The sequence below is a fragment of the Oryctolagus cuniculus genome, chromosome 17 (assembly GCF_964237555.1).
Source record: "Oryctolagus cuniculus chromosome 17, mOryCun1.1, whole genome shotgun sequence".
Lineage (NCBI taxonomy): Eukaryota > Metazoa > Chordata > Mammalia > Lagomorpha > Leporidae > Oryctolagus > Oryctolagus cuniculus.
In genome coordinates this window covers 53,039,360-53,054,930 of record NC_091448.1, presented here as the reverse complement: position 1 = coordinate 53,054,930, position 15,571 = coordinate 53,039,360, and the positions used below count along the sequence as shown (strand labels likewise).

The following is a 15,571-nucleotide window of genomic DNA, read 5'->3' as shown; positions in this document are numbered from 1 at the left end:
GCAAAGTAAAACTTGGGAATTATTTTCTGTCTTAAACATCTGCCTTTGCCCTCTCCCTCTTCCTTCAGAGGCAGTCGCTCTCGGATCCTTGTTTACAATGGCGCAGAGAACTGGACTGGAGGATCCGAGAGGTATCTCTTCGTGGACAGGGCCGTCATCTACAACCCTGCCACCCAAGCTGATTGGACGGCTAAAAAGCTCGTGTGGATTCCATCCGAACGCCATGGTTTTGAGGCAGCTAGTATCAAGGAAGAACGGGGAGATGAAGTTATGGTGGAGCTGGCAGAGAATGGAAAGAAAGCGATGGTCAACAAAGACGACATTCAGAAGATGAACCCCCCCAAGTTCTCCAAGGTGGAGGATATGGCAGAGCTGACGTGCTTGAACGAAGCTTCCGTTTTACATAACCTGAAGGATCGCTACTATTCCGGACTTATCTACGTGAGTATTCCTCCCAGGTGGTTCTGTGAAGTGGGGACTGGGAATTTGTGTACATTGTCCATCACGTTCTGATAAAGGAGAAGGTGGAATACCCACAGTAGCACCTCTCCTAACCGTGGAAAAGTCGCCTCTTGCTTACCGAGTCTTGTTTCCTTTGCATCTTTTTATTTAAATAAAGATTTATTTTTAAAAGTTTGTTTGAAAGGCAGAGAAGGGGGGGGGGGAGAGGTCTTCCATCTGCTGATTCACTCCCCTAAAAGACTGCAACAACCAGTGCTGGGCGGATCAGAAGCCAGGAGCTTCTTCTGGGTCTCCCACGTGGGTGCAGGGGCCCAAGCACTTGGGCCATCTTCTGCTTTCCCAGGCCACAGCAGAGAGTTGGATGGGAAGAGGAGCAGCTGGGACACGTATTGGCGCCATGTGGGATGCCAGCAGCACTGTCCCCTGCTTTACATCCTAACACCTTGAGTCAGGTGATCCAGTCTACAGTTAGATATAATGAGAGGCATGTGAACACTTTGGTACTGGTGCTCAAGCACGAGATGGGAGAGGGCATGAGGCAGGGAGCCGGGGAAGTGACTAAGGTCAAGAGAGTTGTGTTCATAGGGGAATTCAGGCAGCAAAGGGGTCCCCAACCAAGTGCATATCAAGGAGGGTAGAGGGGAGGGGATGCAAACTTAGAGGTTTCAGTGGGTACTGGGAAGTTGGAAGGATGTGTTGCTGAGGTTTCTAAGAGGAAGCGGTTCAGGGTGAGATTGGGGTGGAGTTTGACCTGTGGTTAGCAGCTGACACATATTGTGGTCACTGACTATGGCCCTGACCATATAGAAGTTATTGAAAGTAGGAACTAGATGCGGGGCGGGGAGGGGGGGGGGGATGCAAGCCAGAGACTGAACATAAATCTGGAACAAGAAGTAGGTTTGAGAGGGTGGTAGACAGAGGTGGCAGTGAAATTAGGAGAAAGTGGCGCGGATGTGATTTAGAATGAAAAGTAGAGAGAAGAGCTGACCAAATAGTGGTCTGCAGTGGGAAAAGGGCTGAATTTTATGCAAGGAGTACACTCCCAAAATTCAAAAATTCCTCAGTGCTAAAGTAAATCAGAACTTGCTGGGGTCGGTGCTGTGGCACAGTGGGTTAACGCCCTGTACTGAAGCGCTGGCATCCCATATGGGCACCGGTTCTAGTCCCGGCTGCTCCTCTTCCAATCCAGCTCTCTGCTATGGCCTGGGATAGCAGTGGAAGATGGCCCAAGTCCTTGGGCCCCTGCACCCATGTGAGAGACTGGAAGAAGCTCCTGGCTCCTGCCTTTGGATCGGTGCAGCTCCAGCCATTGCCCTCTGGGGAGTGAACCATTGGATGGAAGACCTCTCTCTCTGTCTCTAGCTCTCTCTGTCACTTTTTCAAATAATAATAATAAAAAAAGCGTTTTCCCATAGGTGTTACTTTAGTTAAGGGCTATTTACTGAGCATCCACTGTGTAGTAGGTACTAGGGATAGTTTGGTGAACAGCGCCGGCCAAGTCCCTACCTGTGTGCTGTACCCTGTAAGGAAATGAGGCAGGGCTAAGCGGGGGAGCAAGGAGAGTGGCTTTCCCAGTGGGCTAGGGAAGGGCTCTGTAAGGAGTAACTATTTGAGCTGGGATCTGATAGGAGAGAGCTGAGAAATGGAGAGTTGATTCATGGCTGTGTCCAGCGTGGTTTTAGTCATGCTGGGTCATCTCCCTTATTTTTCCCTTTCTCTGTGAGCTAGGGTGCAAGGTGAGAGGGAGAGGCAGCGTGGTTAGGAAGGTGGTTTGAGGAGAGTGGAAATAGCCCAGAACAGAGAAGCCAAGAGCAAGAAGGGGACAGGAGGGCAGCCTTGAGGCACCGCGTGGAGGGCGGTCACAGTGTTGTGTGACAGCGTGATCTTGCCAGACTGTAGGATTGCCCCAAGCTATGAGGGCATGGAAGTTCTGTGTCTCCATGGCTGGCTCAGCAAGAGGACAGTGCCAGTGGTTGTCTCTGGGCAGGAGGGGCTCACAGATCAAGGGCTGGAGGTTTGGTTGTTTACATGTATTTTTACTTTGAATCAACATACAGTAGCTGTATGAGTTTATAGGGTACAGTGTGACGTTTCAGTACATGTATACAGTATATTATGATCAGATCCAGGTATTTGGCATAGCCATCACATTTATCATTTCTTTGTGTTGGAAGCATTCAAAATCCTGTCTCTGAGCCAGCCTGAAATTCAATGCATTGTTTTCAACCTATTGTGCTATGGAACATTAGAAGTTGCTCCTTCCATCCAGCTGCACCCCTGCACCTGTTGACCGTCCTCTCTCCTCCCTGCCCTCCTGAGGTGTTGGGGAAGGGCGAGAAGTCTTAATGATGAAGAGGGTTAATGGGAATATTTTGGAAAACGAAGAAATTGTGGTCACATTGTAATGGCCACACCTGATGTTTGGATGCAGCCCAGAGCAGTGAGCCGTGCGGGGTTGGAAAGTTGGTGGCACACCAGGGAAGTTGTACTGAAGTGGAAGGTAGAAAGGCTGTTGTCTGCGGCTGTCTTCACCTTGCTTCCCCACAGCGCACTTGGTGAGGCGCTGGAGCCAGAGACAGGAGGGAGATAAATAGCAAAGGGAAGAGGCTTGTGGTTGTGACCCAGAGGAATGACAGGAAGGTCAGTATTTGTAGCCCTTGCTTGTGACGATCCTGAGATTTCCCAGAGTTTGAGTTTTTTCCAACTTGATTCAGGGACAACTTGAGTGAATTTCTGAGTAGTACAGTCAGAGCAGAGGGGATGGGAGGGGAGGACTGGGTCTTCTCTCAGACACACAGGGAAAGGGTTCCCACCTGAGATTCTAGTTGGGAGACTTCTAAAGAAGTCTTGTAGAGAGAGTGAGGCTGAGGACAGCCCCAGTTGTTAGTATTGGGATGAATATGGATTGGGCTTTGGAACTGAAATTGATTCTGTTGAAGTTGATTCACTGATGTGCCATGATAAAAACACCAAATTGGGTGCGACCTTTCTGGCCATGTTTCTATAGATAAAATATGATACAGATTCATTTAAGCGACAGGTTACTAACAGGTTTGGGTATGTTCTTTCTTCATATTTTCTTTGTATTTATTCTCCCTGACCTCCAGATTCTCAGTCATTAATTTTCATTCTGCTTTCCTAACAAAACCATTTACAAGGGGCCTACACTGTGGTAAAGCTGGCATCCCATATGGGTGCTGGTTTGAGTCCCAACTGTTCCACTCACGATTCAGCTCCCTGCTAGTGGGCTGGGAAAGCAGTAGAGGTTGGCCCAAGTCCCTGGGCCCCTGCACCCACATGGGAGACTCAGAAGAAACTCCTGGCTCCTGGTTTTCCTGGCTTTGAATCGGCCCAGCTCTAGTCATTTGGGGAGTGAACTAGTGAATGGAAGCTTTCTTTCTCTCCCTCTGCCAATATTTTCTCAATTCTATTATACTTTCTTCTTTCACCCAAGAATCATCTAAAAGTATACTTTGTAAAATTTCAAGTGTTTTTTTTTTTTTTTTTTAAGATTTATTGATTTATTTGAGAGGGAGAATTATAGACAGACAGAGGGAGAGACAGAGAGGTCTTCGTCTGCTGGTTCACTTCCCAAATGGCCGCAAGATCTGAAACCAGGGGCCAGAAGCTTCTTCCGGGTCTCCCATGCAGGTGTAAGGGCCCAAGGACTTGGGCCATCCAATGCTGCCTTCCCAGGCCATTAACAGGGAATTAGATTGGAAGTGGAACAGCCGAGACTCGAACCAGTGTCCATAGCGGAAGCTTAACCTATGCCATAGCACCAGCCCCAAGATGTTGACCTTTTTTTTTTTTTTTTTTTGACAGGCAGAGTGGACAGTGAGAGACAGAGAGACAGAGAGAAAGGTCTTCCTTTTGCTGTTGGTTCACCCTCCAATGGCCGCCGCGGCCGGCGCGCTGCGGCCGGCGCACCGCGCTGATCCGATGGCAGGAGCCAGGAGCCAGGTGCTTTTCCTGGTCTCCCATGGGGTGCAGGGCCCAAGCACCTGGGCCATCCTCCACTGCACTCCCTGGCCACAGCAGAGGGCTGGCCTGGAAGAGGGGCAACCGGGACAGAATCCGGCGCCCCGACCGGGACTAGAACCTGGTGTGCCGGCGCCGCTAGGCAGAGGATTAGCCTAGTGAGCCGCGGCGCCGGCCAGATGTTGACTTTTTTAAAATTATCTTATTACTAAGTTTTAAAATAATTGCATTTCACTGTCATCCATATAACAGTCCTCGTTTGGTTGACACTTGTTTCAGATAGGACGTTGTTAGCCTTTTTTTTTTTTTAAATTAAGATTTATTTATTTATTTGAAGAGGAGAGTGACGCAGAGAGAGAGAGAGAGAGAGAGAGAAAGAGATCTTCCATCTGGTGGTTCACTTCTCAGATGATCACAATGGCTGGGGCTGGGTTAGGCCCAAGCCAGGAGCCTGGAGCTCTATCTGGGTGCCCAAGTACTTGGGTCATCTTCCACGGCCTTCCCAGGCACATCAGCAGGGAGCTGGATCGGAAGCAGAGCAACCAGGACTGGAACCAGCGCTCTGATGTGGGATTCTGGCATTGCAAAGGGCAGCTTTGCTCACTGTGTCACAACGCTGGCTCCTGCGTTGTCAGTTTTTATGAGTGTTTGTGAAGAATGTGTACTCTGTTATTGTCGGATATATGGCTCAATGTATGACCATTAGAGTGAGCTTTGTAATTGTGTTGTTTAAATCCTCCATAGCCTTACTACTTCGTATCTGTTTGATCTGTCAGTTACTTTTTAAGTTCCATATTGTTTTGTAATTGAATTTACTGTCATTCATCAGTTTCCAAAATATGGTTTGTGGTTCCCTAGGGTTTCCCTAAGGCCCTTTCAGGAGACCCTCAAAGTCAAAGCATCCAACACAAAGATCTTATTTGCCCTTCTCACTGTTGACGTTTGTAATGTTGGTATAGAAGTTACAATGGATAAAACTCCTGACATCTTACCAGGAGGCAGTCACCTCTTGTTACTCTTTCCTGCCATTTACTGGCAGTTGAAGAGAAATCTGGTTTTACTCAAGAGTGTCCCTAATAAACCTGGAAAGTGAATGATTTTATTAAATTAAAAGCATACATCTTATTAACCTCCTGTGTGGTGAAATGGTAAGTACGCATGAGTAGCTTGCATAGCGATGTGCAATGGTTGGCTTGAGGAAAAGTTCGTTCATTGTTTGAGTTACAAGCTAAACTTGCTACTTTTAAAATAGAATGCCGTTTTTAATAATAAATGGTAGAATGACTGGGTGGCAAGCCATGGTTATTCACCCAGAGGTATTAGGCAGGCTTGACAACTTGTCAGTACTTAAAGTCTTTCTGATGATGATGTGAAGTTGTTTTTTTAAAGTCATATAGTGAATTGTCATCATTTGGAAGACTTGTATAATTCAGGGAGGCCATGTTTTCCAAATGATGAATTCATGATATTGCCAAGTCATGCATGGGTAGAAGATTGATTCAACATACAAAAGAAGCCAGTGGATTGTGATGTAACAGAGTATAAGAAGTTCACTGATCGGGTTTCAGATGCCACGTTGCTCCTAAACTTTAGGGAATTATTACTTGTCAAACTTTGGTAGTATCAAAGAGGAATCTCCACAATTATGTAAAAAGGCTGTTAAACTATTACTCTTTTTTCCAACTAAATATCTGTGTAGGACTGATTTTCTTAATATACTTCAACCAAAACAACGTATTACAGTTGATTGAATGCAGAAGCATATGAGAATGATCTGCCTTTTAATAAAACCAGACAGTAAAAGTTTTGCGAAAATATAAATAAAACCTGCCACTTGTCACTTTTTGTTTTGGAAAAGAGTCATTTTTTACTAGAAATGTTATTTACATTAGCATGTTATATATTTATTATTTTAAAATTATACATTTATACATATTTTTTAAAAATTCAGTATACCTACATATATGATGAAAAAATCTTTGGGGGTTCTTAACATTTTTTTAAAGATTTTATTTGAGAGGTGGAGTTATAGGCAGTGAGAGACAAGAGAGGTCTTCCTTCCGTTGATTCACTCTCCAAATGGCCGCAACGGCTGGAACCGCACTGATCTGAAGCCAGGAGCCAGTTGCTTCTTCCTGGTCTCCCATACTGGTGCAGGGACCCAAGCACTTGGGCCATCTTCTACTGCTTTCCCAGGCCACAGCAGAGAGCTGGATTGGAAGAGGAGCAGCCAGGTCTTGAACCAGCACCAATATGGGATGCTGGCACCACAGGCGGAGGATTAACCTACTGTGCCAAGGCACCGGCCCCAACATTTTCTAAGAGTATAAAAATGACCCTGAAATAAAGAAGATTAAAGTAGTTTATTTGTTTTTATTGGAATGTAGTATTCCATTGTAAGATTTGTGACCCAGTCCTTCAACTGTGTGTTTTTCCCAGTTTGGTAGTAGCATGAACTCGCCTTCAGTGATCAGCCTTGTACCCAGCACAGATAAGTGTACCTTTCTATAAGGTGTGCAGAGAGGAGTAGACTTCCTGGGTGACAGAATGTGCATTATGTGAAAGTCATATACATGCCTGATCTGGTCAGAATCCCAGCAGCAAAAAGAAGGCTCTCAAGTGAGCTATTTTGAGAGTTTAGTGAAAGGAAGAGTTTCAAACATGTGGATTGAATTTAAAAAGCAAATGAGGAATAGTGCAGTATTCCAGGGCTAGGGATGGCCTACATTTGGGCTTTTTTTTTTTTTAATTGAAAAGCAGAGTTACAGAGAGGCAGAGGCAGAGAGAGAGCGGTCTTCAGGTCTTCCATCTGCTGGTTCACTTCCCAAATGGCCGCAATGGCCTGAGCTGCACCGATCCAAAGCCAGGAGCCTGGAGCTTCCTCTGGGTCTCCCAGGTGGGTGCAGAGGCTCAAGGGCTTGGGCCATCTGCTGCTGCTTTCCTAGGCCATAGCAGAGAAGTAGAAGTGGAGCAGCTGGGTCTCGAACCAGCACCCATATGGGATGCCAGCACTGCAGGTGGAGGATTAACCTACTGCACCACAGCGCTGACCCCACATCTTGGTCTTTAAAGGGACCTTAGCTGTGGGGAGAGGGCTGCCTGATAGGAACCGAGGCCTTCTTAAATGGATTCAGAGAGTTCATGGCACTCGGCTGGGAGAGAGCCTGGGGATTAAATGTTCTGTTTTTCTCTCACCCTCAGTCTCCCATTAGCCAAGCTCAATGTAATGCGTAAGAAAATGGAAATTTGACAATACTTAATGTTGACTTCCACTGCATCTGGGAATTTTTGTACATGGTGTGAGGTGGAGACATGGTTCTTTTTTTTTTTTTTTTTCTCCAAATGTCTACCCAGTTGATCCAGTGCATACCAAAGCACAGTCCTTTCTCCATTGCTCTTCAGTGCCATCCTTGTCGTAGTTGTTCATGGATATATTCTTGATTGCTGCTGTGTTCTTTGGATCTGTGGCCCAATCTTTGGGCTAATATTACATTGTCTTACTGACTACGGTTTTATATTATCTTGATGTCATGTGTGGTAAGTCCTCTCATTTTTGTTCTTTAGGATTATTTTGGCTGTTAGGTCCTTTGCATTTTTCAGTATAATTTCAGAATCCACTGGCCAGTGTTTTACGTAGACACACACAGACAGCATGTTGGAGTTTTGATTGGGATTTTATTAATGTTGAGGAAGAAATCAGATCTTTACAATATTTAGTCTTTAAGTTCTGGGTTTTTACCTTTGTAACAGGTATAGGATGTATATAATATGTTCACAATTATTGCCACTATATAGGAATACCATTGGATAATTTTTGTATATTGACTTTGTATTCGGTGACTTTACTTAGTTTACGTATTGGTTATTTAGCTGAGGATTCTTATGAATTTTCTATGTACATGTTCGTTGTGAATGATGAGACTTTTTTTTTCTTCTCAATTCTTATTTGTTTTACTTTACTGCACGGACTGGGACCTGTAGTACAGTGTTTCTGATTAGCAGTAGTGCTGAGAGGTATCCTAGTGTCGTTCCTGGTCTCAGAGGGAAAGCTTTCCACGTTCACTTGTGGGGCAGGGGTTTGGCGCAGTGGTTGAGATGCTGCTTGGCAGTGGAGGATGGCCCAAGTGCTTGGGCCCTGCACCCACACGGGAGACCAGGAGAAGGCACCTGGCTCCTGGCTTCGGATCTGCATAGCTCCTGCCGTTGCGGCCATTTGGGGAGTGAACCAATGGAAGGAGGACCTTTCTCTCTGTCTCTCCCTCTCACTGTCTGTAACTCTACCTCTCAAATAAATAAATAAAATCTTTAAAAAAAAAATGCTGCTTAGGATTGGGGCTGGTGCTGTGGTGCAGTGAGTTAAACCACTGCCTGCAGCATTGGCATCGCATATGGGTGCTGGTTCAAGTCCTGCTTGCTCCACTTCTGACCCACCTCTCTGCTAATGTGCCTGGGAAAGCAGCAGAAGATGACTCAAGTCCTTGGGACCCTGCATGCACTCACGTGGGAGAGCTGGAAGAAGCTCCTGGATTTGGACTGGCCCAGCTCCAGCTGTCACAACCATTTGGGGAGTGAACCGGTGGATGGAAGGTCTCTTTTTGTCTTTGTCTCTGTCTCTGTCTCTCTGTTGCTCAGCCTTTCAAATAAATAAAACTAGATAAGTAAGACTTTTTTTAAAAAGAATACTTGTGATTTTTAAAACATACTTTTAGCAGATTAAGGGAAGTTTCCTTTTATATTTTTTAAAATTTATTTATTTACTTGAAAGGTAGAGTAACCGAAGGTCTTCCATCTGCTGATTCACTCCCCATATGACTGTAACAGCCAGGTCTGGACCAGGGCGAAGTCAGGAACCAGGAATGGAGCTCCATCCTGGTTTCTCACAGGGCGGCAGGCACCCAAGCACCCAAGCACTTAGGCCATCCTCCACTGCCTTTCCAGGTGTATCAGCAGGAAGCTGAATTGGCAGCAGAGCAGCTGGGGCTTGAACTGGCATTCTGACATGAGAGGCTGGTGTCACAAGTAGCATCTTAACCTGATGTGCCATAACGCCAGTCCCAGGAAGTTTCCTTTTATTCCTAGTTTTTGTGATTTTTTAAAAATTTAAATTGGGTATTAGTTTATCAAATGTTTTTCCACTATCTAATGAAATAATAATGTAAATTTTCTAGTTATTTTGTTACTGTGGAGAATTACATATATATATGTATTTTTTTTAAAGATTTATTTATTTATTTGAAAGAGTTACACAGAGAGAGGAGAGGCAGAGAAAGAGAAGTTTTCCATCTGATGGTTCACTCCCCAATTGGCTGCAGTGGCCAGAGCTGCGCCGATCCGAAGCCAGGAGCCAGGAGCCAGGAGCTTCTTCTGGGTCTCCCGTGAGGGTGCAGGGGCCCAAGGACTTGAGCCATCCTCTACTGTTTCCCAGGCCATACCAAAGAGCTTGATCGGAAGTGGAGCAGCTGGGTCTCGAACCGGCGCCCATTTGGCATGCCGGTGCTCCAGGCCAGGCATTAACCTGCTGTACCACAGCGCTGGCCCCAAATTGCGTACATTTTTGAGTCTTAACTGTAAGGACCAAAGATTTTTTTTTTTTTTAGATTTATTTATGTATTTGAAAGGTAGAGTTGGGGGGAGAGAGAGGCGTGCGTGAGCGAGCTTCCTTCTGCTTGTTCACTCACCAAGTGGTGACAATGACTGGGACTGAACCAGGCCAAAGCCGGGACACTGAAACTCCATCTGAGTCTGCCACATGGGTGCAGGGGCCCAAGCACTTTGGCCATCTTCCCCTGCTTTCCCAGGCACATTGGCAGGGAGCTGGATAGGAGTTGGAGCAGCTGGCCCCCAATCAGGAATATGAATGTACACCCTGGGAGAGAGCACTTGAGTCCCTGCCACCCATATGGAAGACCCATGTGGACTTCCCACCTCCTGGCTTTGGCCTGGGCCAACCCTGGCTGTCTCAGGCACTTGGGAATTGAACTGGGTGTGATGTCTGTAAGGTTACAGAAATGGAAGGGCGTGTGTTTTCTGCAGTTTGTGCACACTGTGTTGTATGTGTGCTGTTGTTCAATTTCATGTGTCCTTGTGGCTTTTTGACTGTTCTGGTTACTGTCAAAATAGTGTTTCTCATTTTAGTTCTGTCAATTTTTGCTGCATACTTGCTGCAGCTGTGTTATCACATCTACACAGATGCAGGGAATTTTTTATCTTAATGGTGAATCATCATGAAATGGTCTTCATTTTTAGTAATGATTCTTTTTTTTTAATCTTTTTTTATTTTTATTTTTTTATTATTTTTGACAGGCAGAGTGGACAGTGAGAGAGAGAGAGAGTGAACAGTGAGAGAGAGAGACAGAGAGAAAGGTCTTCCTTTTGCCGTTGGTTCACCCTCCAATGGCCACCACGGCAGGCGCGCTGCGGCCTGCGCACCGTGCTGACCGCAGGAGCCAGGTGCTTCTCCTGGTCTCCCATGGGGTGCAGGGCCCAAGCACTTGGGCCATCCTCCACTGCACTCCCAGGCCACAGCAGAGAGCTGGCCTGGAAGAGGGGCAACCGGGACAGAATCCAGCGCCCCGACCAGGCTAGGACCCGGTGTGCCAGCGCCGCTAGGCGGAGGATTAGCCTAGTGAGCCGCGGCGCCGGCCGATTTATTTATTTGAAAGGCAGAGCATCAGAGTACGAGAAAAAGAGAGAGTGCTCTCTCCCATCTACTGATTTCCTCCCCAAATAATTCAGCCTGCAGTTTTAAATTAATTAATTTATTTATTTGAAAGGCAGAGAGAGAGAGAGAGATTTTGCATCCATTGGTTCATACCCCAAATGGCCACAACAGAAGCCAAGAGCCAGGAGCTTCTTCTGGGTCTCCCATGCGGGTGCAGGGGCCCACAGACTTGGGCCATCCTTTGCTGCCCTCCCAGGCACATTAGCAGGGAGCTGGATCGGAAGTGGAGTAGCTGGTACTCAAACTGGCGCCCATATGGGATGCTGGTGCTGCAGACCAGGGCTTTAACCTGTTGTGCCACAGTGTCAGCCCTAGTCTGTAGTGTTCTTGAACCTGGGCTTGATGCCCATGTTTTTTATTTTGATTTTGGAAAATCTCTTCAAATACTGCTTCTGTTCCACTCTTTCTTGTCCCCTTCTAGGGCTCAGGTGCCTGGTGCGTCACCCCTTTTCACCGTGCTGGTGACTCTGTCTTTCCCTTACATCTCCTCCTTGTATTTCCCCATGCTTTGCTCTAGGAGTTGGCTTTTGTTTAAAATGTCAGGTAACTAATTCTTTCTTCAGCCATGTCTGATTTGCCCTTAAACCCTGAGGTTTTTTTTTTCCCAGTTTTAGAATTTTCATTTAGGTTTTCTTTTTATAGTTTCCAATTCTCTGCCAGAATCCTCAATTGTGTCTTTTAATTAGTTGAACGTATAATCGACCACAATGCTAATACAAGTCCATAAAAGGGGAGTCACAGGAGGCTTGGTATTATCTTAGATGTTAGTCCCAGCTTGTGACTTTGTATGCCTGGTTATTGTAGACAGGAAATTGCGAAAGAGAATGTGGGGCCCTAGATGGCATTAAGCTCATTCTGGAGTTTTGCTTTGGGTAGGCAGTTGGGCCCAGGGGAACTTGGATGTGACATCCTTCCTGGCTGTGTGAGGTCTGGGCATACAGAGAGCTGTGGGTATAATCTTGATCCTGAGGGTGCAGCCATCGGCTTTGGATGGGCTGGAACTGTTTAATGTTTCCCCTCTCAGACGCATACGCTCCCGAAAGCTCTGCGTAGCCTCTTGCTTCTCTGCAGCAGTGTGAGGACTTGTAACTATTACCTATCTGAACAGGAGGTAACAGCTATTGTCTTTGGTCACATATCCTGTCACATTTTAGGTTGTCTTTATGTCTCACATCTCCTCAACCGAGGATCCAAACAAGCCCCGGGGGCAATATGTCTGTTTTACTCTGTATGTTCCCTCTCCCTTTAGATTTTACTGGAAGAAATGCAGTCAGTTATATTGTAGAATTGACCATATTCTGGACCACGTTGACTGAATTCCTATGGTGTGTTCTTATAAACTGGAGTTCCGATCCAGAGGCCTAAACAGATCTGGATTTGAGAGAGACCGAACACCAGGTTTTCTGCTGCTGTGTGGTGCTGAGATTGGCCCGGGAGTCGGTAGGGAGTCAGTTTAGATTTTGCCCGCCGGGTTGGTACAGTAGGAGATGCCTCGCCTGCCAGTCATGGATCGGAGCTGCCCCTGGTGGTTGCTGTCCACACTCATTGCTTCACTGGGGGCTGCTAGTGGGGACAGTCAAATGCATTCACTCCTTCTGCATTTATAAGCTTGGTAAGGTCATCCTCAAGTTTATTACAGTTTAGAAAGAGGGAGTACTTCTGTCTGCTGGTTCGCCCCCCAGATTCCCACAGCAGCTGGGGCTGGGCCAGGGCCAAAGCTGGAAGCTAGGAATGCAAACCAGGTCTCCCACAGGGTGGCAGGAGCCATCATCAGTGCCTCCCAGGGTCCACTCTAGCAGGAAGCTGGAATCAGGAACCAAACCCCGGCACTCTGATGTGGAACGTGAACATACCTTAACCAGTAGGCTAACCACCTACTCGTGATTCATATTTTAGGCGTCCTTCCCCTTTCCCTCCATATTCATCTACCCTCTATGTGTTTTTTTTGTGTGTGTGTTTTACTTTTTTAACTTATTTTATTTTTGTTCCATTTTTCTTTTAAAGAAGAATGATCTTGTCGTCTCCCAGAGTGATTGTCTATTCTTACCACTTAATTTCCTGAAGTTTCCTTTCTGCCTTTTATTTTTCCCCATATGGATTCTAATTTTGTTGTCTGGATGCCGTCTTTTCTTGCTTGAGTCACCTTTCTTTCTTTCAGTCCTCTGACCCTGGTTAGGGGACTGTGCCATGTGTGCTCCATTGATTGCATGGGTGCCTGCATCTGCACCTGCCTCCACTTCCTGGTCACACATCCTTTGAATCTGTGAAACCATGCGTGGATGATTGGACTCTGACAAGTTTGTGGGAAATTGCATTAAAAGATTGGTGTGACATATTTGAGACGGGTCTTCAGAAGGTTCATGAAAGGAACGGTCATCTGGTGTGGCAGTTACGACACCACTTGGGATGCCTGCACCCCATTTGGAGGTGCTGGGTTTGAGTCCTGACTCCGCTTCTGATGCCAGCTTCCTGGTACTGTGCATCCTGAGAGGAAGCAGGTGATGGTCCAGGTACTTAGCTCCCTGCCACCCACATGGAAGATTTGGATTCAGTTCCAGGATCTTGGCTTTGACCTGGCCCTAGCTGTTGTAGGCATTTGGGGACTGAAGCAGCAGATGGAAGGAAGATCTCTTGTCTGACTCTGTTTCTCTCTATGTATCTGCCTTTCAAATAAATAAAAATTAAGGGGGGAAAAATGTCATGAAAACTGTAAAGAGATCTTTTGGACCAAAACATTAATTTTATTTTTCCATGAACTTTTTGAAATTCTCTCCTACATATCTTTGCTTCTTTAAACCAAAGCCTGATGCTTTAAAGGGTAATTCCTCAGGACTGTATTAGACAGCAGGAGATGGACATTTCAGGTAGCGTGATCGTCACATTCCATTGTCTGGAGCCGTAAGCAGAGAGAGCAGGCTTGAAAAGAGGCACCACATTTTTGTGTGAGTGCAGATGTTTTATGCGTCTCTCCTAGCTAAAGTGTACACTGATGTTATTATTCAAACTGGGCCCTCCAGCCTTTGCAGTTCTTCAGAATTTTCCCAGGCCTCTGGCATCCTATGTGGCTCACACACCTTCCCACACTCTCAGTGTGTGAAAAAGGGTTTCATTATCTTTTCCCAAAAGTAAAACTGTTTTTCCCTTCTGCCAGTATTTTTCCAGTCTGTCTGTCTTTTTCTTTTTCTTTTTCTTTTCTTTTTTTTTTTTTTAAGATACAGAGGGGCTGGCGTTGTGGTGTAGCAGATAAGGGCTGTGATACTGGCATCCCACATAGGCACCAATCCAGCTCTGAGCTAATGGCTGGGACAAGCAGCAGAAGATGGCCCAAGTGTTTGTGCCCCTCCATCCATGATCCGGAGGAAACCCCTGGCTCCTGGCTTTGGCCTGGCCCAGTGCTGGCCATTGTGGCCATCTAGGGAGTGAACCAGTAAATGGAAGATCTCTGATTTTGAAAAATAAATAGGCTGGTGCCGTGGCTCACTAGGCTAATCCTCCGCCTGCGGCGCCGGCACTCTGGGTTCTAGTCCTGGTTGGGGCACCGGTTCTGTCCTGGTTGCTCCTCCTCCATTCCAGCTCTGCTGTGGCCCAGGAAGGCAGTGGAGGATGACCTAAGTGCTTGGGCCCTGCACCCATGTGGGAGACCAGGCTCCTGGCTTTGGATCGGCGCAGCGCACTGGCCGTAGCAGCCATTTGGGGGGTGAACCAACAGAAGGAAGACCTTTCTCTCTGTCTCTCTCACTGTCTAACTCTGCCTGTCAAAAATCAATCAATCAATCAATCAATCAGTCTTAAAAATTAAAATGCAGAGAGAGAAAGAGAGAGATCTGGATCTCCCATTCACTGGTTCATTTCCCAAATGCCCAGGCACCGGGGGGCTGAAGCCTGGAGCTGGAAACTCAGTCCAGCCACGTGGGTGGCAAGAGTCCAGCTACTTGAACCATCACCACAGACCTCTGAGGGTCTGCATCCACAGGAAGCTGGAGGCAGGAGCTCCTAACCTGTGGCTTAACCACAAGACCTAATGCCTGCCCCTTTTTTCTAGTCTTTAAGGCTTGAAAACCTTGGCGTCCTCTGACTTGGGCTCTTGGGCATTGGGAGTTTCAAGTGTGTTCTGTTATTGTCCATCCAGCCTTCTCTGCGTCATGTTGCTCTGCTCTCCTCCAGGCTCTGCTGCTGCGCCAGGACCACCTTCACTCTCTGAATGCCTGCAACAGTCAGGGCTGGGCCATGCCTCCAACAGCCAGGAGGAGCTTCTTCCAGGTCTCCCACATGGATGCAGGGGCCCAAACACTTGGGCCATCTTCCAATCTTCCACTGCTTTCCCAGACCATTAGCAGAGAGCTGAATCAGAAGAGAGGCAGCCAGGACACAAACAGGTGCCCATATGGGATGCTGGCGCCATAGACT

General features: G+C 46.7%; 1 protein-coding gene across 6 annotated transcripts in view; it reads left to right on the top strand.

Moving 5' to 3' along the window:
• The window catches only part of MYH10 (myosin heavy chain 10), a 136,501-nt gene that overhangs the window by 5,183 nt on the left and 115,747 nt on the right, over positions 1 to 15,571 (top strand). For all 6 annotated transcript variants that reach the window (XM_017348899.3, XM_070061373.1, XM_051825192.2 and 3 more), the window contains exon 2: positions 69 to 441. In XM_017348899.3, coding sequence (XP_017204388.3) covers positions 69 to 441 — 373 coding nt within the window. The remainder of the gene's footprint in view (positions 1 to 68; positions 442 to 15,571) is intronic.